General features: G+C 44.9%; 1 protein-coding gene across 2 annotated transcripts in view; it reads left to right on the top strand.

Moving 5' to 3' along the window:
* The window catches only part of SPC24 (SPC24 component of NDC80 kinetochore complex), a 59232-nt gene extending 52673 nt beyond the window's left edge, over positions 1-6559 (top strand). For both annotated transcript variants that reach the window (XM_069231817.1, XM_069231816.1), the window contains 2 exons: positions 2407-2483; positions 5812-6559. In XM_069231817.1, coding sequence (XP_069087918.1) covers positions 2407-2483; positions 5812-5918 — 184 coding nt within the window. In that variant the 3' untranslated portion in view covers positions 5919-6559. The remainder of the gene's footprint in view (positions 1-2406; positions 2484-5811) is intronic.
* Positions 6560-22052: the final 15493 nt, after the last annotated feature.

The following is a 22052-nucleotide window of genomic DNA, read 5'->3' as shown; positions in this document are numbered from 1 at the left end:
CAATTAGCAATCTTTTTTATTATCCGACAATGTCCCTAAAATGTGCTGCTTCTATTTGCTTATTTGAGAAAGTGAGACACGGTAGAACTTCTGTGACTCTGGTATAGTAATCTTGCAGGTGACGACCTTGCCAAAACTATTTTTTTTTAAAGAATGCCTACTTGAACCTGAAGAAAGCCCAGATGAAGTATAGTTTGTTCAATCATGGAAAGGGAGGTTAGGTATTTGCTGCTTCTCTAAAGAGATTTATTTTCATCTAGTAAGGTACAGCTACAATAATTGACACTAAATACTATTCAGCAGTTAGTTTGAAAAATAAACAGATTGGCACTAGTCCCACGAGTTCGGTTACTTTAATAAAGTTACCAAACCCTCAAAGTCCCCCCTTTTAAGTAGGTATTTTTTATATACATCTCCTATTGCTTACTTTTCAGCGTGAAGTCATGCTGAGATGCAGAGCCTGAGAGATGTATGAGGGCGTAGAGGACGTTATTGTTATCCCTTCATATACAAGTCTGGTGCATGACCTTCTCTGCCCTGGCACACCAGTCTTCCTGTGGTGATCCGGACATGCGACTGACTGTCCAGCATTGCTTTTACTTCAGTCACTGGCATGACATGATGGAACCAGATCAAGCAGACACAAATCTGTGATGCTGGCTAGTGACTGACCATTGCTCAGTCCTACCTGTGGTGATGCTGACATGGGATAATCTCTGCTGCCAGTGTGTTTGTGTTTCAGAGATCATTCTCGCAGTTCACCCCAGTGCTGTCAAGTTGCCCCTAGTCTTATTACACCTTGAGACATTATTTGGGGCTTTTTAGTCGGTAGCACCATTCTTTCTGTACTGGTAGTTTTGTTTTTTTCCTACTAAACATGTGGGCTCCATAGTTTTTCATATGTGATATATTATTACTCAAACTCTATTTTAGGTATCCCTTCACGCGCGCTCTGCCCCCTGAAATCTGCTGTCCGGTGTACTGCCAGGGTGTCTATGGGAAGCAGCTGTTTTGATTGTATTACACCTATCTGCTAGAATCTTCAGTGAAAACCTCCAGTGTACAATCATTGGCGTGTTTCCTGCTCCGTTACAAAGCCATTGGTAGCCCCTCCATGCTCCTTATTTGGCAGAAAACTACACATCCCAGGTTGTGAAAAGGGTGGTAGAAGCTGCTAAATCTCGTATCTAAAAATCCCAATCATCTAGAAGCGAACATCATCTCAGTCTTATGCGACAGGGACGAGACCAGCAAGATAAGTACATTTCATTTGAACAGATTTTTGAATGTTTATATTTTTACTGTTTTTTCATGTTTACTGTTTTATGTTTGGTTTTAGAAAGGCTTCAGTCCAGGGTTTTATCCATCCTTTAGAAATTAAATGATTGATGTGCATTTCATCATTGATCATCCGAAAAACAGGGCATTGCCTTGGCTGCATGAGCATGTCCAAGAATGGCATTCTCTATTTATTCAGGCTCTTCCGATGACTAATCTAGGAGGTTCGTTAACTGGAGAGTAAAAAACACTCGTTCCTGATCTTGGTAACCAACACAGTGCTAGCAATGCCTGTCTTCTAAGAATCTCAGGGTAAATAAAACACAACCTTTTGCAGAGCCGTAGAGGGCATAGAAACTGTCCACCATTTTACAACAAATTGCCAAAAGTTCATCAATGACAACACTGGGTTTTACTGAAATAACCAGGATTCAAATTTGTGGGACACGGTGTCGAGGAGGTATCATAATAACTAGGCGTGATTCAGTCTTATGTCTTTTTATGGGCATTGTTCCATTTGATGACTACCCTGCTTCTATGTAATGTTCAGCTTCTAGGAGTAACAAATTCCTCTTCGTGGTAGTTTGACAGTAAAAGGACTCAGAAACAAATAAAATGATTTATGCCTTACATGGACAAAAATAAATCCCTGCAAAATGGAAATAACTTACAATGAAAGATAAGCCGGATAGGTGCCTTCTGCCTAGGCCTATGTGCAATCTGCTGGATATAAGTTTGACTCCTAACAAGTCCACAAATGTGAACTGACGAAAGGCAGTGATTGACTTGGATAATACTAAATCATTTTATTGTAAATCACTCTAGTAGATAATCTGGTTTTGTACGTCATACCATCAAATCACAGTGTGAATTTCTTATAGTGAAGACCATGCTACTGGTGAAACTTCTCACTGAGCATACTGGAGAATACCAGAATAGCTTCCTGTAAGTGTTTTTAAAGAACCCCAAGCTGTTTTAACAATTGTGTGTCCTTTATATCTGATATATGGATTGCAAGTTTATTCCCATACTTTAAATACTTTAATTAAAACCTGTTTTAAAAACCACAACTGCTCAGAGGACAGTTTGTGTTCCTGTGTCATCAGGTATCTTTTATTTCTCTTCCAGGTATTTAGCCCAGCTGTACCACAAGGTCACCAAGATAGACTGGGATTACAGTGCAGAGCCCACTCTGATTAAGGGCAGTATCCTTTAACTAGTCCGATCGAGATATCTATCTATCTATCATAATCATTATTATTATATAATTTTCTGCTGTTCTCTGTGGTACCAGCTACTGGTATTGACTTGTTGCTTGTGATCTATGCCTAATTGCTACTTACGCTGTGCTTTAATTTGGACACTGTTTTCTGACTCCTCCTTACTATGTTTCCTTCTTCTCCCAATCACTCTTAACTATCATTCTACAAGTGTTGCTTGATCTTTTCTCTCCCTTCAGTGCCCTAGGCCATCCAGTCCTACCTCTGTTGCATTACTCTCTCCACATTCCTGGCCCTTCACTATGGCTCTGTTTCAGTCTTTATGTACTTTCACTGTACTGTTGCTACACCTCAATGCCCCTTTAGTAACGCCTGACTCTTTATTGTTGTCGGTCATAATTTCAATTCCCAGAGATCGTATCTTATCCAATCTAGGGTACATTCACCATCTTCGCTTTAGGGATTTGCGTTGCGGTGAAGAGTAGACCACTTCTTGCTTTCTCTCTTGGAGAATTGGCAAGCCAGTGAACCTCCAACTGAATTCCTTCGTCCTGGACAAGAATATCCAAAATATGTCCGGCAGGGGGGGGGGGGGGGGGTAGGGGGGTTGTCATTTCACCATCGTTTCATTCTGTTTGATGATCTTAAACCATAGAATACTTCTAAACCAGATGGGGTCCTGGGCATCTTTCTAATGGTCTAAAACGTTATTTTAGAATGAACATAGAGCAGAAAATCAGCTTGTAGGAAGAAAGTTTATATTTGCTGTTCCCTTTTTACATTAATTTATATGCACACAGCTAATTAAACCAGTTCAAAAAATTACATTTGACTGAAATTGACAAAATGTCAAAAACTTGGCAACAGAAAAAGAGATAAGAAAATAGTGCTCCCTGCAATGATTTAAAAAAAAAAAAAAAACAAGCATTGGCAAAGCCAGTACGTTGCCATGTTGGGACTTACTTGCCCAACTAATAATTTTTATCCATGCTGCACAGCATGACTAAAGAATTATTTAAATAAAATAGAAAGGCCTTTGACGTGGCGGGCCATGCCATTTTGTACATGCGTGCATCACTCATGCGCATGCTTTCAAAATGACATGGGCACTCTTTTTTTTCGGTTTACTTATTGGTCCCTTTTTATTTCTATTTTTAATTTAAAGCGTATGTGGATCAAAGCATCGTAGAAGTGGAGGGGGCAGACCAAACCGGTGAGACAGCAACGTGGAGTGGATGGGGAGGTGCACACGGACGAGAAAGCAACAGGGGAAGTACGCGAGGGCAACATGGGTTGGGGAGAGCCACACAGTTGACATTGAACAATTCAAAGTCCCGGGGGAGAGAAACTACACCAAGGTGACTGCTAGCAAAAACATGGAGTGCTTAACCGGAAAGAAAAAAGTAGTGCTTGAAAGGCAAGGAGTGATGGCATAAATGCAACGCTGATAACATTTGTAATTGGCTAGCTATGTCCCATAGGTGGACAAACAAAAGATTGATAAATTGGTACACAAATAACAGTCAGGCAGATGAGTGGTAGGAGAGACATCCAGTGGTACGCAATGGCCACGCTCCAAGTCCCTGTGTTCTTTTTCTGCCACAAAATGTCTTACAACAGACAGTGCATGCGCTGTCTAGTAGGCAGGATCTGAAAACTACTGAACGTGCCGCCACAGTTTATGCATTTGGAGTCCCATTTCTAAGCTGAAGAAGATGAATCTTTTGGGGGGTGGGAGGAATCATGCATAGAATGAATGCTTTCTTAATAAGCGTCCACAGACTCCATTGAAATTTAGAATTAAAAAAATGGTCTCCTCTAGGGCCATTTTTCTTTCATTAATGACCCTTCTGCTAGGTTGTGACTCCGTTCCTTTTTGCTCCGGGATTTTTGACAAATCCAACATTCTTATGCAACCTGACATGCTGGTAATTCCCTTTAGAGACATAACCATAATTTTTGCGGATGTGAAAATATGACCTTTTTACCTGGAAGAAATCCTCATGTGCCCTTGGGTAAACCAACTATTCACATTACAGGACATATTGGTATGGGTTGTCACCAAACTGTGCAGCAGGACAGAGAAAAAAATTACTTTTAAAGCTAAACCGGTCAAGGCAGAGGACTCACACTAAGGATGAGTGAAAATGCAACTAAAATGATGGTGTGGGATGGAACGTCCTGGCAAGCAGTGAAGGGGGGAGTGAGGGCATGGAGAAAGCAAGACCTGGTTTATGTAGGAAAAAAGTTAAATTGGGCTTTGAATAATGGTTGACTAAAGGTATATATTAATTATGTACATAGTGGATTCCAAGTATAATATGCGGTCACAAAAGCATATAAATCTATAAAAGAAACTGGCGTTGGAGGACTGCATTGTGCATAGTGGATTCCAAGTACAATGAGCTATCACAAAAGCATATAAAGCTACAAGCAAATATCAGTGTTGGAGAACTGCTTTTACAGGTAAGTAACTTGTTTACACAGGTCCACAGCCTTTGCATTCTTGAATACAGCAGAAACACAAAAGAGCTCGAAGGGGTAGTGTGCATGTTTCTGAGAGAGTTTTCTCTGTTCCTTCTTCCAAGAGGGAACCTATGACTATTCTTGAAAGAGCAATGCCGCTGGTGGAGGTTTCTCCTAGCACCTTTTCATACAGACCCTACAAGTCTTATTTCACATTGCGGATGACATTAATAAACTTCCGCTCTGCGTAGCGCTTCTGCCTGACCCTGGTCTAGCGCACTCTATTGACCTCTACTTCATCACTATCAAGCGGTGTCTGCTTCTCTCTTTTGACCTATAGTACCTTGATGTTGAGGGGTGCTGGTATCAGTGCGCCTCTGCCATCCGCCCAAAGAAGCATCAAAGTAAATTATGAGACAGATGACAGTTATGAACCTGGCAGAGGCAGCCGCAGTTCACAGTGGTAGGTATTGTCACATAGTGTAAACTTTACATATTTTAATTTTTGTCTGGCAGTCTTTCAAGAAGATTGAGACGTGGTCTGCAAAGCTCAGGGTGATGGCTGAATCCACGGGATTGTCATTCCTTGTCGTACACTGTGTGCCTAAGGGGCAGCGTGTGAGTTCTGTTTAATTGGATGAAGATGTTATGGCTGGTAGAGAGAGGGTGGGCCAAACAGCAGGGGGGTTGTTGTGGGTGCTAGGAACAAGGCCTTGTCACACTTCAAAATAAGACTGAAGGTATATATTTTTTGCTTGTAAAGGGTGAGTTGCTCTTGTTAACGGTCCCTATGTACAGCTTATTCAGTACAGTACAAGACCTATTTTCCTTCACACTGTTTCTTCAGTACATTACGGCGGGGACATAGCTCAGCCCATTAACATAGACAGCACAAAACACAGCAAGAGCTTCATCTGTGACTACCTGTGGAGCCTGCTTCCCACAGACTGGTAATGACTTTAATCAGAAGGCACCTCTTAACGGCTCACTATGACTTTGTCCCTTCAAATGCCAAATACAGCTCTACAAAATGGTCCAGAAAATGTAATTCTGAATTAATGTGTCCGAGAATTATAGAACTCTCCCTGTGTTTTAGAGCATTCTTTGTGATTGTCACCTGAAGATGCTGGGCTCAAAGGATAAGCATTCTAAAGAAAAATTTGAAAACGGTGCTATAAATACGACTTTGCTTCGCACGTGAGCGCTATTAAACCTTCCTTCATCAGAGGGAAATGAGGCAGATATTGGAATGTCTGAAGACGTCAGATCACGGTATGGCTGGATCTGTCCTGGACCACAAAACTGTAAAGCCACCACCAGTCTTAATTCCTTCTCATCAGATGTATTTCATTTTCTATCTTCAGCTGTCCAAAATAATATATATCTTTTGAAAATTTCTACTGGATGACATTCTTCAAGTTCATTAAGAGAACAAGCTGGCATTATTCATAAACAGTTTTTCTTTGCTGCTCTTTCTTCTCGATTGAGTATGGACACTTGACTGAAACAATGTAACTGCTGTTGGTTTTCTTGAACACTGTACATAAATTATCCTTGATGATGATGCAAAATAATAAAATTGAAAGTAAAACATGGTTTTTGTATAAACAATCTCAATTATGCTAAACACCTGTTCCCAATGTTCTTGGTTTTTGTGTCCAATTCCAAGCAGATTTTTTGGGGTGGATAGGAGGGAATTACTGTGTGTGTCCAGTTGATGTATTTTTTGGAGGGAAAGTGGGTTCAAAGATAGGAGGGGGGGTTACATTTCCCAAATCATTAGTATTCCTCATACCCACCTCCCTTGATGCTTTTTTTTTTTAGGTCTTGCCTACCAGACTGCTTTTAGCTGTAGGCAGAAGACTAGTGAACTATGCCAAAAATGTACAGAGAGTTAGAGCCTGCCCTCTGCCTACCATTGGTTGGCTTTCTTGTCACTGTCAGTTGCTTGCTTCCTATTCACTGGTTTCTTTCCTCTTCGTCTATTCCTTCCGTAGAACATAGCATCTTTGCCATTATTTTGACTGTCTGACTATTGTCATTCAACTGCTCTCATTCCGTAACTTATTTTTCTTTCAGCACTCAATGAGCGTGCACTTGTTTTCTAGCTTTCTCCCTTGTGTGCAGCCCTAAATCCTCACCTCTTCCTCTGTTGCTCCTTCTCCCACTCTGTTTATTCAGTGCTTTCAACACCCGTCCCTGGCTTTTATTTTATTTTTTAAAGTCCTCCATAAGCCCAGCCTCAAGTGTTTTCTTTGCTCAACTGGCTCCCACACTCCCCTCCCCAAAACCCTGCTGCGCCCCTACCACACCCTCTGTGCTCATTCATTGTTTTGTTATGGCTACTTCTAACCACAACTTTGTCAATAATACCAGGAGTCAGAATGGATCCGGAAACGTTTAGAGCAGTTCTCCTCTGCGCCGCTGGGTGGCTGTAAGAAATCAGATTATTAGTTTAGGGAGGTAAGTACCCACCAAGTAATAATCCCAATCCTTGTCAGGGTCAATCCTTAAAGTAAGCCTCTTGTAGCTATGGCATACAGCAGACAGGCTTAACTTGGGAGGCGAAGTGTAAAGTATTGATGCAGTGCTAAAACAGGAGGTCAGCCTTATGACCCCTTGAGTTCACTTTGTCCTAGGTAGACGAGGCAGAGCAGGTCTAGTCTTCTAGGCTCTTCTCATGTTTCAGCAGATTCAGTCCTCTTCGGATTGCCTCAGGCCAAGGAGATTTCTGAGGAGATTATTGTGGGTGCCACATTTATGCATGGCACCAGCCTACGAGCGTGAGCATCTTCTGGCCATTCCCTAACCAATTAGGTAAATGTTAACAAGAGTGACACTATCCACTTTTGCAGCACTTCCGGTGGATTTTACTGTGAACTAGCTCACAGTGCCCCATTCTAACTAAAGCTAAATTGTCAGCATATTTTTCACCTGGTCAGAGAACACTCTGCCCATTTAGAATAGTGGCTATGGTAATTGGCAACCCCTCCACTGTGGTCACTTTAAACTGACTTTAATTCAGTTCTTGGACAGCTTCCCTTCCCACAGGGATTGGTGCCTGTCTGATCTGGAAAGGACAATAGAGGGGCAGGACCAGGTGTGAGCAGCAGGGCAGGCCTCCTTTGAACTTAATCAAGTACCCAGGCACAGCCCCAGGCTATCCTGTAAATGGAAGGGGATCTCCCCACACTCAAAGCCCTTTATCCCTGTCCTGTGAGCAATTTACATCTCCCTTCAGCTGAGCAATCACTGGCAGGTGACAGGTGACAAAAGACCATAGAGGCTTTAGGATGGGGAAAGCTACTTTTTCTAAAAAATACCTTTCCTTAATAGACAAACATCTAATCTAATGGTAAAGTCGAATTTTATCTAAGTATTAAACAGTCCTTGAAATATTTCTGTAGCTGTTTCCAACCCGAAATTAGCATTAGAAGGTGTAATAATGTAATTGAGTGTTTCTCTATGAAAGCAACCTGCCTTGCCTAATATCATTTATTCTTTTTCACTTTAGGACATGCTGTACCAGGCTATAATGGTATGCTTGGGGTTGGGTTTATTGTGTCACTGCAGCACAATGTGTGCTGCAGCTCACTGGTGACATTTAACGCCTAGGCCCTGGGTACAGTTAGTACCATATACTGGGGACATATAAGTAAGTTAAATTGGCTACTCGAGTATGTAGCAACTTCATCATGTTTAGAGGGAGAACACATGCACTTTACCACTGGTTAGCAGGGGTAAGGGGGACAGAGTTCCAGGGCAACGAAAACAGTCAAGGCAAAAACTTAGGAGGGATACCATGCAAAAAATTGTAATTTCCAGCACAGGTCCGTGGCAGCAAAAGGTAGTGAGAACTACGCACCCCCAGAGGAGTTCTCATTGCCAGTGCAGAAAGACCTGGAAATGCCATAAGCATTGGGTTAGTCAAACCCAGGGGAGTACTCCACCATGAAATCCATACCCTGTAGTTAGATGGACAACCTCAGCAGTTTAGGTTTCTCACTCTGCATTTGCATCAGCCATCTTAGGTGTCTGTAGTGTGTCTGAACCAAGAAATGAGTCCCAAACAGGTATTGTCTCTGTTTCTTCAGTGCCTAGACCACTACAGGTTCCTTCCTCTTAATTCGCTCTACCTTTGTTCCTGGGCAATAACCACTTGCTGATGAAGACTACAAGCTAGTCCAGGCCCTCACCATACAGCTGAGAGAGAACATCGCTACCGTATGCTCTGAAGCATCTGTCTGCACTGGGAACTCTTTTGAGAAGTCAGATGCATTGAACACTTGTGCTGAACACATGGTTTCCTTCTTCAGAATGTGAAAGGCTTTTTGGTATGCCTCTGTCCAGACCAGCTTTTGAAGCTGCTTTTGGAAATCTGCTCTGTAAAGGGGGCAGCGATGGTACCACTCATCTGGACCAAATGTCCTGTAATATCCAGTGAGGCCTAAGACAGCTCTCACGTCAGTCTTGGTCTTGGGAGGCTCCCAAGCCCGAATGGTCTGAATCTTAGACTCCAAAGGTTGTATATGGCCCCCACCAACTTGGTGGCCTAAATACACCACATAGCCCTGCACCTTCTGGCACTTACTGGCCTTGATAGTCATTCCTTCCTGTTTCAGGGCCCAAAATACTTCTTTGGTGTGTTCCGTGTGGTAATTTCAACTGGAGCTGGAGACTGCAATGCCAGGTAGGCTGTACTGAAGTATTCCAGTCCAGCTAGCATCCCGTTGACCAACCTCTGGAAGGTGGCAGTGGGATCGCTTTAAACTAAATATGCCACCCTGGAATGATGAACTGTCAGATGTGCTCAGGAACTTGGCAGGACTCACCTGATCGAAGAGCAGATCAGCCTGAGGGAAAGGGTTAACATCAGTCTTGTTGTGTTAATAGTACCTTCTGTAGTCCACACAGAAGTTAAGTTATAGGGTGGTATCCAGTGGGGCAGCTTTGCAGGAGTGCTCAATCACACCCACCTTCAGATCTTAGAAACTTCATCTTTGATGCTGGCTATCTGGTCAGACAGACTGTAGAACAAGTTACTACCTTTTATTAGCACTGTTTCTGATTGAGACGCTATCTAGTTGCAGATTCTTCACCTTTTGGATTTTCCCCTGAAATCAGACTAGATCTGGAAACTTTTCAGAAGTAACTCTGTGTGCTGGTAGGTGTCGCCTTTCGGCTCTGCACTGATGCCGTTCCACTCCAGAAATGACATGCAGGGTCTATATAGGCACACCTCCTGTGAGCTGATGCCAGTTGCTTTCAGCACTGTCCGCACCATCAGACGCAGGCCCCCCAAACCTAACTGGTAGACAATATGCATAAGGCTAGACTTTGGATTTTTTTTATTTAAGGATAGAGTCCAAACATAGAACAGGGAGGGTAGGTGAAGAATCTGCAGCTAGATATCACCTCTATGAAAAAGATCAGTATCAAAGGTAAGTAATTTGCCCTTTGGACACAGACTTCTAGCTGCAGATCCTTCCCCTTTTCAATAGATAACCAGAGCAATACTCATTGAGAATTGGATCTGTGAATGGACTCACACCAGTAATTACTGCAGGACTGAGTTGACAAAACGCCTCGCCTGGCAAACCTGACTGTCCAGGCAATAATGCTTTGTGAACATAAGGAGGGCTCCCCATTGCAGCTGCCTGGCAAATGTCTAGGACAAGGACCCCATATGCCAGAGCAGTGATAGCAGTTTGGGCCATAGTAGAATGAGCAGACAGTCCTTCCAGAGGCTGCTTTTTGGCCAGTGTGTAGCAGATCTTAATGCAAAGCCTGACTCGCTGAGAGAATGTTCTTTTCTGTGCTCCAGACAACCCACAAAGAGCTGAGTGTCCACCCTGTAGTCTTTGATACGATCTATGTAGAAGCTCAGCGCTCTCTTGGGGTCCCTTAGAGGGGTGAGGCAAAGCATAGAATGCCGGCATGGTTATGGTTTGACCGACACGGAACGTTTTGACAGGAAGGATTCCCAGGTAAGCAGAAACTGTTTGGGTAGAAAGAAGTGTATAGTAGATTGACACAGAGCCTGAACCTCTCACCTACCATGCCGAGGCGTTGGCAATGAGGAACATAGTCTTGATGGTAAGGAGCTATAAAGGACAACTGTGAAGCTGCTCAGAGTGCACATCAAATATGTCAGGACTAGATTAAGGTCCCATTGGGACATAACAAAAGGAGAAGGGGTAAACGTGTTGCAGCCCTTTCAGAAAGAAAGGAACTGATGGGGTGGTGCCTATATATTACCCTCACTTTATTTCTGGGGCGGAAAGATGTCCATGCAGAGTGCAATCTTCTGGCGTGCAGAGGTACTGCTGAAAAGTGTCCCGGTCCAGTCTGGCACCTGCAGAATATTCAAAAGGTGAAGAATTTGTGGCTATTAGTCTCAATCGGAAAAGTGTGTTTTTAATAGGCATTCTGCACCCTCTGCCAATATCACTGGTGCACCAGGGGTAAGGGAGAAAAGAAAGGCGAACTGTTCCAGCGACTTGCAAAAGTCTCTCTGCTGCTCAATTACCAATGTACAGAGAGGATGACAGCCCCCCCCCGTACTGACCCATCTTGCTCCTTGGAAGACGGTAGGTCTGGAAGGCGTTCACTTTCCACCTTCTCATCACCATATTTCACCAAGACCATAGCAACTGCAGGCCTCTCGGTAGGGCTTGAGGTGGTATACATGCTGGACCCTCGAGTGGTTCCTGGATGTTTTAAGATCTACCAGGTAGGTGATCTCTCCTCCTTTTGACTTCACAGGGCCCAATCCAGCGATCCTGCAAAGCTTTGGGTTCAACTGACTCCATCATCCACACTTTCTAGCCAGGTTGGTACTCCACTATAGTGGCCTCTGATCATCCTACTGTTTCATCACTTCCTGGCTGACCCCCAGGTTCTCAGTAACTTCTTTCCAGAAGTGCTTCATCTGAGAAATCAGGGCCAATATGTGGCTCACTACACCCTGAGAGGGCTTCCTAGGAAGCTTGCGCCTATCATTCTTTGATAAGGCTGAAAATCCCTTTGACTGGGTGGCCAAACAGAATTTCAAAGGGACTGAATCCCACTCTCCCTTCTAAGGCACTTCCCTGTAAGCAAACAGCAGGCATGGCTCAGCGCTCGGACAGGCCCTTGGCCATGCCTTTCAGGTTCCTTCAGGAACCTTTCAACATGACCATTTGTTTGGGTGTGGTATTGTGTGGAGAACTTGTAGGTTCCTCCACACTCATCCCACATGGCATTCATTGAGGCAGATATGAAGATGAAGCTAATACTGTCTCCTGATAGGTGGTCACCCTGGTAGGTGACCAGCCCCCCCTTCCTGGGCTATTTAGGGTCTCCCTCTTGGGTGAGTCCTCAGATTCAACATGCAAGATTCCAGCAGAGCTCCTCTGCATTGTTAACTTCATCTTCTGGCCACTAGGACCGAAACTGGACTCACCAGGAACCGACAATCTGCAACTTCAGCGACAATCCCCTCGGCAACATTGTTTCTCCAGCTCCTTCCAGCAACTGCAACATTTCTCTGGCTAAGCATCCTTTGAGGGCGGCAAGTCTTCAGCCTGCACAAGAAGTAAGACGGAATCTCCATTGGAATGAAGGTGGTACCTGCAAGGACCGGCTACATGGATGTGCTCTCCTCTAGAACAGCATGGATCCTGCATCATAGGTGGTGGTCTGGAGTGGTCTCCCTGGTCCTCTTTACCAGCTGGCGAACTTGGAAGACAGTAAGCACTTGCCTTTCCATGCAGGACAGTACCCCTGTGCACCGCTACTCTTCCAACTACCAAGGCTTGTTTGATCCTCCTCCAAGGGATCTTCAGGTTCCTTGTAGCCCCGGCCTCCAGCACTCCTTCCTGCAAAGCACAGTCTCCTGCCTGCTGCTCCAGCAACGTGGGCTGAGTGGGCCTCACTCTGTTTCCTGTGCCTGCTGCCAGTGGGTTGCCTGTGGGTGCTGCCTCCTCTTTTTGTGACTCTTCCAACTGCTGAGGGTCACCACTGACTCCCCTCCTTGATGAGAGTCCCCTGGACCTTGCTGGTCCTCTTCAGCCTTGCAGAACTTCATCTCTTGTATTTGCCAAGGCTTGTTGGTGGTTTTCCAGCACCACTGACTGACTGCATCACAACTGCCGTTGTGGGACATCACTTGCATCACTCTTGGGACTCCTCTTCATCTCCGGTGCTGCACTGCTGACCTTCATCCACTGTTGTCTTGGTCCTGCCTTCACAGAAGGGTGGGTAGTGGCTCCTGCCACAACCGGACACTCCATCACTAAGTGTACTTGGTCCTCTTCTTTTACAGGTTCTCTTCTGTCAGATCTACCTTTGGGTTCTTCCAGTCTTGGTTGAGTCTTGCATAATCCTTTTCCAAAGTCCTGTTGGTTTTGGGGAAAACCAGGTACTTATCTCTGCTCTCCTGTCGCTGGGGGTCACTCTGGTACTCACATCTTTGGGTCCATAGTTCCTCCTGCTCCCTTCAACTGAATCCACTTCTTTGGGTGGGGAACTGCCTTTCGCATTTCATTTTTTATTATATGGATTGGCACTCACTTTTTGCCAATCTCTATTGCCTTCTATGCTCTTTACTGATTACTAATGTGTATATCATAGTGTGTTTACTTACCCCCCGTTGGGGGACTGCATATTCAATATTCTAGTATTTGTGTTACCATAATAAGGTATATTTATTTTTGTAACACTGTGTGGTTCTTTCATGTGTAATAGTGCTGTGTGACTAAAGTTGTATTGCATAAGCTTTGCATGTCTCCTAGATGAGTCTTGGCTGCTCATCCACAGCTACCTCTAGAGAGCCCTGACTTCCTAGACACTGCCTACACTTTAAAAATAGGAGATACCTGGTATAAGGTGATAACACCATAGATGCTCATCACCCACCAGGCCAGCTTCCTGGAAAAGATACTTCTGATTAATGAAGGATCTGAATGCATTACTAACAAATATCACTTTTGTAATAACTGCCATCCTGTACAAGATCAACAATAATGGCTTCCCCAGCCTACCAGGCACGTGTATCAACAGTAGCACATGAAATGCCTTGGAGTGTGAAATGGTTGTATATAACTTGAGAAATAACAGCCATATCAACAAATTCCTAAGGATAGCTGCGTTTATCCATGGAAGAACAACTCAGTAGGAAAAACTGTTCCAATAATACCAATAAATGTTTTTGGCGTATCTTTTAGAGATTTCTAGATGCAGATTCCTTACAGTTTGAATTATCTCCAGACTGGATCTGGAAATGTTTCTCAAGCACTACCCCTGCGTGCCGGTAGGTGGGGGCATTCAGCTCCGTGTGGCTTTGTTGGCGCTGAAAGTGTTGTGCACAGTTCCTATATAAGTGCCACCCCAGTGCGCTGATGTCAGTTATTATTTTTTTACATGCCAGTCAGCGCAGATCCAGAAAAGAGCTACCCCTTTGTCACTTTTTGTTGGTCTTTTTGAGGTTTTTCTCCTGGTGTGGCAGAGATGCAATCTTGTACGGTCAGGTTTAAGATCTGCAGCGCCTGTCACTGCTCGATATTGGTGATGGACCTGCATCTTGAATGCCTTTGGTACTGTCAGCGCGACCACGATCCAAAGTCCTGCTCAGATTGCTGCGCCATGAACCCAAAGGCCTTTAGGGAGTGATCCCTCAAGCTCCCGGCGGCTCGATGTGTAATGCTGTGACTATCAAGATACTGCTTGGGAGGAAGGTCCCAGGAGCAGTTGTAGATTCTGAGATCTTTGTCTCACTCAGTCATTGGGTCTCCAGGCCAAGTTCCACCACAAGAAGATATTGTCCAAGAGATTTTGACTTCACATTGTCTGTCGGACGATGAGACAAGGGAGCATCAATGTTTGAGGCCTGGCTCTGTGGTAGAGCCAGCACCTGAGCCGTCTCCATGCCTCCCTGAGTTTCAGGGAGCAGGAGTGGCCCCCCACCGAACTAAAATAATTTTATGAGTTATATACTTATATTATCTTCCCCCAGCTTGGCACTGCAGTCCATGAACAACGTGTGCCGTTTGGGCCTCTATTCCCATGCTCTGTAGGATATGGTTTCACAAGTGCTGCAAACAGTTCCAGAGGAGCCCCAGGTCGTACTCTCCCAGGCTGCTGCAGGGAAAGATGCAGCTAAGATCACGATTTGCTGTGGACTAGATATCCTCGACTCACTGGGCACAGCGGTTTCATCGATAGTGGCCTTACAATGCCACACCTGGTTGAAAACAACTGGCTTCTGGGGGTGTCCAGACGTCGCTCATGGACATGCCCTTTGATGGCTTCTGACTCTTCAGAGACTAGGAGGATTCATCACTGGAGCACTTTAAGGACAGCAGGACAATGGCCAGGTCCTTGGGCATTTCCATGGCCCCTCGCCAACCTCATTCGACCTTTTAATTCCTTTTGTGGCCATGGAAAGGGCTTCCAGGCGTGTCTATTTCCTTCCAGCCAAAGCAGCGTGGAAGCTTCTGGGCCTCTGCATGTCAGAGGACGCGGTACCCACAGACCCCCGTGGGTCAGGGAACCAGAGATCGGGACAGCCCCAAGCCCTCCCCTCTCCCCCCCCCCCCACAGGTACATCCTCCAAACCCTTAGAGTCTGCACTCTTACCATTGTGGGCACCCAGTGGTTTTGGGGTGTGGAGGAGTTGCACATTGTCCAAAGGGGCTACTCCCTCCCCTTAGTGATTACCCCTCCCCTGATGCAACCTACTTATGACAGGCTGACAGAGGACCATCTATCCCTTCTCCACCAAGAAGTGATGACTCTCTTGGCCAGGGACATCACAGTGAGGGTACGGATGCCAGAAGTGGGTTGTGGTTGTTATTCCCGCTACTTCCTGGTGCCCAAAAAGGACAGAGAGCTTTGTCTCATCCTTGACCTTCGCCCTCTCAATTTCTTCCTCAAGGAGAAATTCAAAATACTCATTCTCGCTGAAGTCCTGTAACCCCTGGACCCAGGAGACTGGGTGGTAGCCTTGGACTTGCAGGACGCACACTTTCACATCCCCCATCCTGCCTTCCCACAGGCGTTACCTGCAGTTCACAGTAAGGCCACAAGCACTTTCAGTTCACAGTGCTCCCCTTTGGCTTTTCCAGCGCCTCTCGGGTATTCACCAAAGTGATGGCAGTGGTTGTAGGTCAAATGCAAAGATCTGACGGACTAGTCTTCCCCTAGCTCAACGACTGTGGTGGCTAGCCAACCACTATTGGGTCAGCCGCAGATGACTCTCCCTTCGCACAACCAGGTCTTATGGTAATGTCAGATGCGACACTCCTAGGATGGGGGTTGCCATCTGGGAGAGGAGGATCAGAGGCCTCTTGTCTACAGCAAAATCTGGCATTTAAAGCCTTTCTACCCTCCATAAATGGAAGACTAGTGCAGGTTTTCACGGCCAACACTACTGCAATGTGGCACTGCAACAAACAGCAGGTAGAGTTGTGGGCCCTTTGTCAAGAGGCCATGCGTCTCTGGACATGGCTGGAACATCAGGGCATTCCCTTGTGGTTCAACACCTGGCCGGCTCTCTGAACGCAAGGGTGGACGAACTCAGTGAAAGATACCTAGCGGATCAGAAATGGTTTCTCCATCCGGAGGTGGTGCAAGGTCTCTTTTAGCAGTGAAGAGAGCCTTGGTTAGATATTTTCACCGTTACGGAGAACATGCAATGTCAGAACTTCTGTGCGCTGGATTTTCTAAGGCAGTTCTTACTCAGAGATGATTTTCGTCTTGAGTGGAGCTCAGGCCTCCTGTATGCCTTTCCATCTATACCACTCTTGTCCTGCCTGGACTTCTCAAGAAGATCAGGAACGACCAGGTCTAAGTCATCCTTGTGGAATCAGACTGGGCACGGAGACTTTGGTATCCCGAGCTGTTGAGCATGGCCATCGGTCCTTGGATCAAGCTGCCCCTTCGGGAGGATCTTTTGTTGCAGCAGCAGGGGAGGGTTCTCCACCCAAACCGGTCAACTCTGTCTTCTTGCATGGAGATTAAGCAGCAACAGTAGAGAGCTTTCAACTTTCTCTCGAAGTCTGTAACGTTTTCTTGAAAGCCAGACACCCTCCATCAAGATGGTATATGCCTGCTGTTGGGGGAAAAGTTGTGGCATGGTCTACCGACCCTTCTCAGGTTATTCTCTTCATTCTTTCTCTTGCCCAGCAGGGCTCTGCTGTGGGCACTTTAAAGGGCTATTTTTTCTGCAGTTGCCTGACCAGCCATCCCTTTTCAAATCCCCTATTACAGTGGTTCCCAACCTGTGGTCCGGGGACCGCTGGAGGTCCGCGAAGCCTCCTCAGGGGGTCAGCGACTGCTCAGAAAATTAAATAATATTAACATATTAGGTCCCCAGCTTTCAGTAATGACTGTGGGGGGGTCCCCAGATTCTAATAATGATTCAGTGGGGTCCCCAGGTTCCAGCAATGAATAAGTGACAGAAGCCAAAAAATTGGGAACCACTGCCCTATTATACATAGATTCTTGAAAGGTTTACATCTGTTCCCACCTTCTCCTTTCATTATGCCTCACTCGTGCCTCAATCTTGTCCTCACTTTCCTTATGTGTGCTCCTTTTGAGCTTTTGCACGACTGTCCTCTCAGGCTCCTTACTATCAAGATGGCCTTTCTCGTAGCCATAACATCTGCCTGAAGAGTCAGCGAGCTTTAGGCTTTGTCATACAAGCCTCCAAACTTGAACATCTACCCAGACAAACAGGTGCTATGTACGAGAGCTTACTTTTTTGATCAAAAGTGGCCCCCTCCTTCCACGTAGGCCAATCAATCACCTTGTCTACTTTTTACCCTCCGCCACATACCTCCAAGGAAGAGGATTGATTTCACGGTGGACCCAATAAGAGTTTTGTCTTTCTATCCTGACCACACACAAGAGTTCTGGGTGGACAACCATCTTTTCTTGGGGTATGTTGGAGCAAAAAACAGGATGGGCCGTGCAGAAACAGACCATCTCCCTATTTATTGTGCTTTGTATAATCTGCTATGCATTGATCAAAAAGCTAACCCCTGAGGGTTTGCCTGCTCACTCCACCAGAGGTAAAGCTGCATTGACTGCATTAGTATGCAGAGTTCCTGTCCTATATATCTACCAAGCAGCAACGTGGGCTTCCTTGCACACATTCACAAAACACTACTGCCTGGACGGTCAAGTTAGTCAGAATGGGGCACTTTACCTGTTTGGTTCTGCAGGACTTCCTTGTGTGAAATTGGTCCACAGACCCACCTCCGAAGAGGTATTTCTTGGGTATCTATTCAAAAGGTAAGGAATCTGTGGCTAGAACTCTATCAGATGAACAGGTTACTTACCTTCATTAACGCGTACTAGGCATTTATAGCTATATAGGGAGACTAGCTGCAAATTCCTTACCAACTCACCCATCCTCCCTGCTCGACAAACCGATTTCTATGAACGGGGCTTTTCCTTTCAGGGTCCTAGTTTCCACACCAGTGTTATTTGTGGCTCTGCATGTGCTACTGGCGTGGAAAGTTGTGAAATTGACCTCAGCATGCTGAGATGGCACCTACATAGGCACTGTGCATGCCACTTTCGGCGTGGATGCCCCCAAAAATGCAATGCATAGCCAAGCAACTCTACTTACCAAACCGGTGCGCAGGGGTACTGTTAGATCCCGTCTGGTGCCTTAAGATTATTTAAAAGGTAAGGAATCTGCAGCTAGACAGTGGCTCTCCCAGATAAGTCATTCCCAAAGGTAAGTAACTTGTTCATTAGAGTCTGAAGACACTTGCATGTTACAATCAAATACATTTTTTTTCAATTTGGGTAAAGAATCCGAACTCACTTAAACTTGCCATTTTTCGTTTTAAGGGAATACACGTTTGAGCCACAAAGCCACCAGTTTTCCATTTTCATCACCTAACTCACATGAGTAACTGCCTTGGATAGCTACATTTTACTGTCACCTGCCAGAAGATGGGTCCATATTACCATGGATGCCTCAATATAGTGCCTGTACTGTTGTCAAGAATGGCTATAATATGCCAACAATAGTCATCATCAAGCCTAGGCTTAACCCCATAATGCCAGGGATAGCTAAATCAGGCAAGATTTGTTTTCACATAAAACATGCACTGCATTATGCCAGGGATGACCTTAGACTATGCCAGTGATGGACATCCTAAGGCCAACCATAATCACAGTATGACAATAATGGTCATCGTTAGACCAAGGCTTGCCACAATTAGGCTAAGGTTGCTGCAAATACATCCAGGATAGCACAATTATGTTGAGGCCAAGAATGTCAAAAATATATTACATATTACCACCATTTTTTTCAGTATTGGCCAATATTGTACCAGCGATGATTTCCGTATGCCTATGGGCACCATATGTCACCAATAGTTACACAAGGCAGTATTCATCCTTGGTGTCATTTGTGCACACACACACACACACACAGATCAATAATACAACCAGTCACCATACAGCTTTGTGTTTAAAAGACACTGTGGGTGGTGGTGGTTGGGGTTGTGTGTTTTGTCATTGATTTGCCTGTTGGCCACCTAAAAGATCTTGAGATGAGCAGCAGTCACTCCTGCAATGTACACAAAGCAGCAACAGTCACATCCAGACGCTTTGAATAACCTACAGACCTAAGCTCAATTTGGAGAGCTACTTAGTGTGAGCTACTTGATGAGAGCCCCTGAGCTACTGGTGGATCACAAATTAACCTTTGGCATCCCCCCCCTCCTAGAACCTGTAAAATATGATTCTGGCAGATACTTCTAACCACAGATTCTTCATTTAAAATACTCCTTAGGTGGTGTACTAGATCTGGAGATTTTTCAAGCTTTACTCTTGCATGCCTATCTGTGGTATCATGCAGCTCCACACCAACCTCATTCCACTACAGAGCTGGCGAGCAAAGCCACATGGAAGCGCCATCCATGTGTGCAGATGTTGGTTCCTTTCTGTCTAGGCCTCCAAATGCAGAGCCAGACCTGCTATTTTATCTCTGACAAGATTCTATTTTCTCCACTTTCCTTTTTATCCATTGTGCAAGGAAATGTCACCTCCCAAAACCATAGGATTCAAATCTTTGCATAAACGGGCACAAACAGATGTCTGTGACAGATCCCCACGTGGTTTGCCTTAGATGCTTGGTGTCTGAACATAACTCAGGGGCCTGCAACAAATGAAACCTAGTGATCCCAAAGGCCATAATGGAGCGCAATGCAAAACTACATCACCAAACGTTGAAAGACTCCATGCCTTGACTGGTCGAAAGGAAGGTCTTCTTCCGGAATTTGGTCCCAGGGCAAATGTTTACTGTAGTGGAAGTCACTGGGTCAGTCGAAAAGGAAACACAAGAAATCCAAGCAAGACTCTGTCCCTTCCCAGAAAATATGAGAGGGTATCAACATTCCCCTCAATCTCATTCCTAATCTCAACTGGAGGCAATTCTGAATCTGGTCCTGATAAAGTCGCCTTCTCTTGTAGGGGATCTCCACTGATAGTCCTTCCCACGTGCGGGGCCCCTGAAGCATTTCATTACGATATATCTTCTTAAGTGCAATGTTTGTCTTTCTTTGGAAAGGCCTGCATAGTCACTTAAAAGAGAAAATAAATATGCAGCCTAAAGGAGTAGGCTACAATGGCCCAATTCTTCATCTTAATAGTAAAAAAAAAAAAAGGGGGGGGGGCCTGGAGAATCAAATAAGTATATAATGTCATTATGTTTTGGTAAAACAGAATAAATGCCTTTTACATCCCCTTTTTTGAAGTAGAGGGATGAAGTAAATCAGGGTAGTGTAGCCTCATAGGCTGTCATTTTATGAGTTAAATAAGAGACTGTGCCCTTAAGGACCCAGAGGCCACCAATATCCTATCATGTTCAGCAGTTGACAGTTGCTTCAGTTCTTTTATCCGTCTCCTGCTGACATGGAGCATTGAGCTCGGCCTTTTTAGGCTTTTTTTTCTCCTCAAAATGTTGGGTGACTTTTGGTGAAAACACCTTCATTCGACAATTTATCTCTCCCTGCCCTTTTTTTTCTTTCCCTGACAGAAAAGTTAGGTATTTCGTCAAATAAAATGCCTTCTTTATCTGCCCAGCCTGTGGGAGAAAGAAGACCAAAACAGACCCTCAAAGTCTGCATCATCTGCCTTCCAGCATCTCACGTTCGTTATTCATGTCATCACTGCAGGAACTTTTCGTGAGACACTTTATGTGAAAGAGAGAAGATTTGCCTCCATTGGGATGAAGAATGAAGAGGGCAACAACAGCAGACTGGAGGTGGGTCCTCCGAGCGAGGGGAAGGTCAGTCTTCCTCCAGGACTCTCCCTTCAATCTGTGACAGACATTGGAGACAAAGTTGGGCCCCTGGCACTTTAATAAAAAAAAAAATTATGATAATAATAATACTTACCTGGGATGGGGTCCCCCATCCTCTGGTGTCCCTCAGGTGAGGATGTTAAGGGGCTTGAGGAGGGCACCTGTGGGCACATTCCATGGTGTTTAACCATGGAAATGGGTCCACAGGTCCCCTAACGCCTTGTCTGTCCCAGGTGTTAAATAACGGCGCAAAGTAAGGTCTGCACCATTATTTAGCCTCTCCTCCCACCCTTGCGTCCTTGTAGCACGGGGGGACAAATATGAAAATATGATTTTTTAGATGGGAATGTCTACCTTGCATCTCAATGATGCAAAGTAGGTTCACCCATCTAAAAAAAATGGTGCGAACTCCAATATTTTGAGGATAGACGGGTCTAACCTCAAAATATAAATATGGAGTTATTTTTGCGCCGAATTTGCATCTAAAAAAAAAACAAAAAACGCAAATTCTGTGCAAATAGGGTATAAATATGCCCCTAAATATACAGATGTCAGTACCCACACTCTCCACATCTGAAATATTTGAGACATTACACCAACAATCTCAAGGCCACTGCTACCACTAGTCCTTGGCTTCCTAGAACCAGCCATGGAGCTGTTTTTGACACCGGTATCAGTTAGGCCTCTGGATCAAGATCCTCTGTTTCTCTGTGCTGATCCTACTCCAGATTATGTGGTTATTTTAGCTGCTAAAAAAAACACCACTCCACTTCTCCGTCTTT

The sequence above is a fragment of the Pleurodeles waltl genome, chromosome 4_2 (genome assembly GCF_031143425.1).
Source record: "Pleurodeles waltl isolate 20211129_DDA chromosome 4_2, aPleWal1.hap1.20221129, whole genome shotgun sequence".
Taxonomy (NCBI): domain Eukaryota; kingdom Metazoa; phylum Chordata; class Amphibia; order Caudata; family Salamandridae; genus Pleurodeles; species Pleurodeles waltl.
This window is presented reverse-complemented; position numbering and strand designations above follow the sequence as displayed.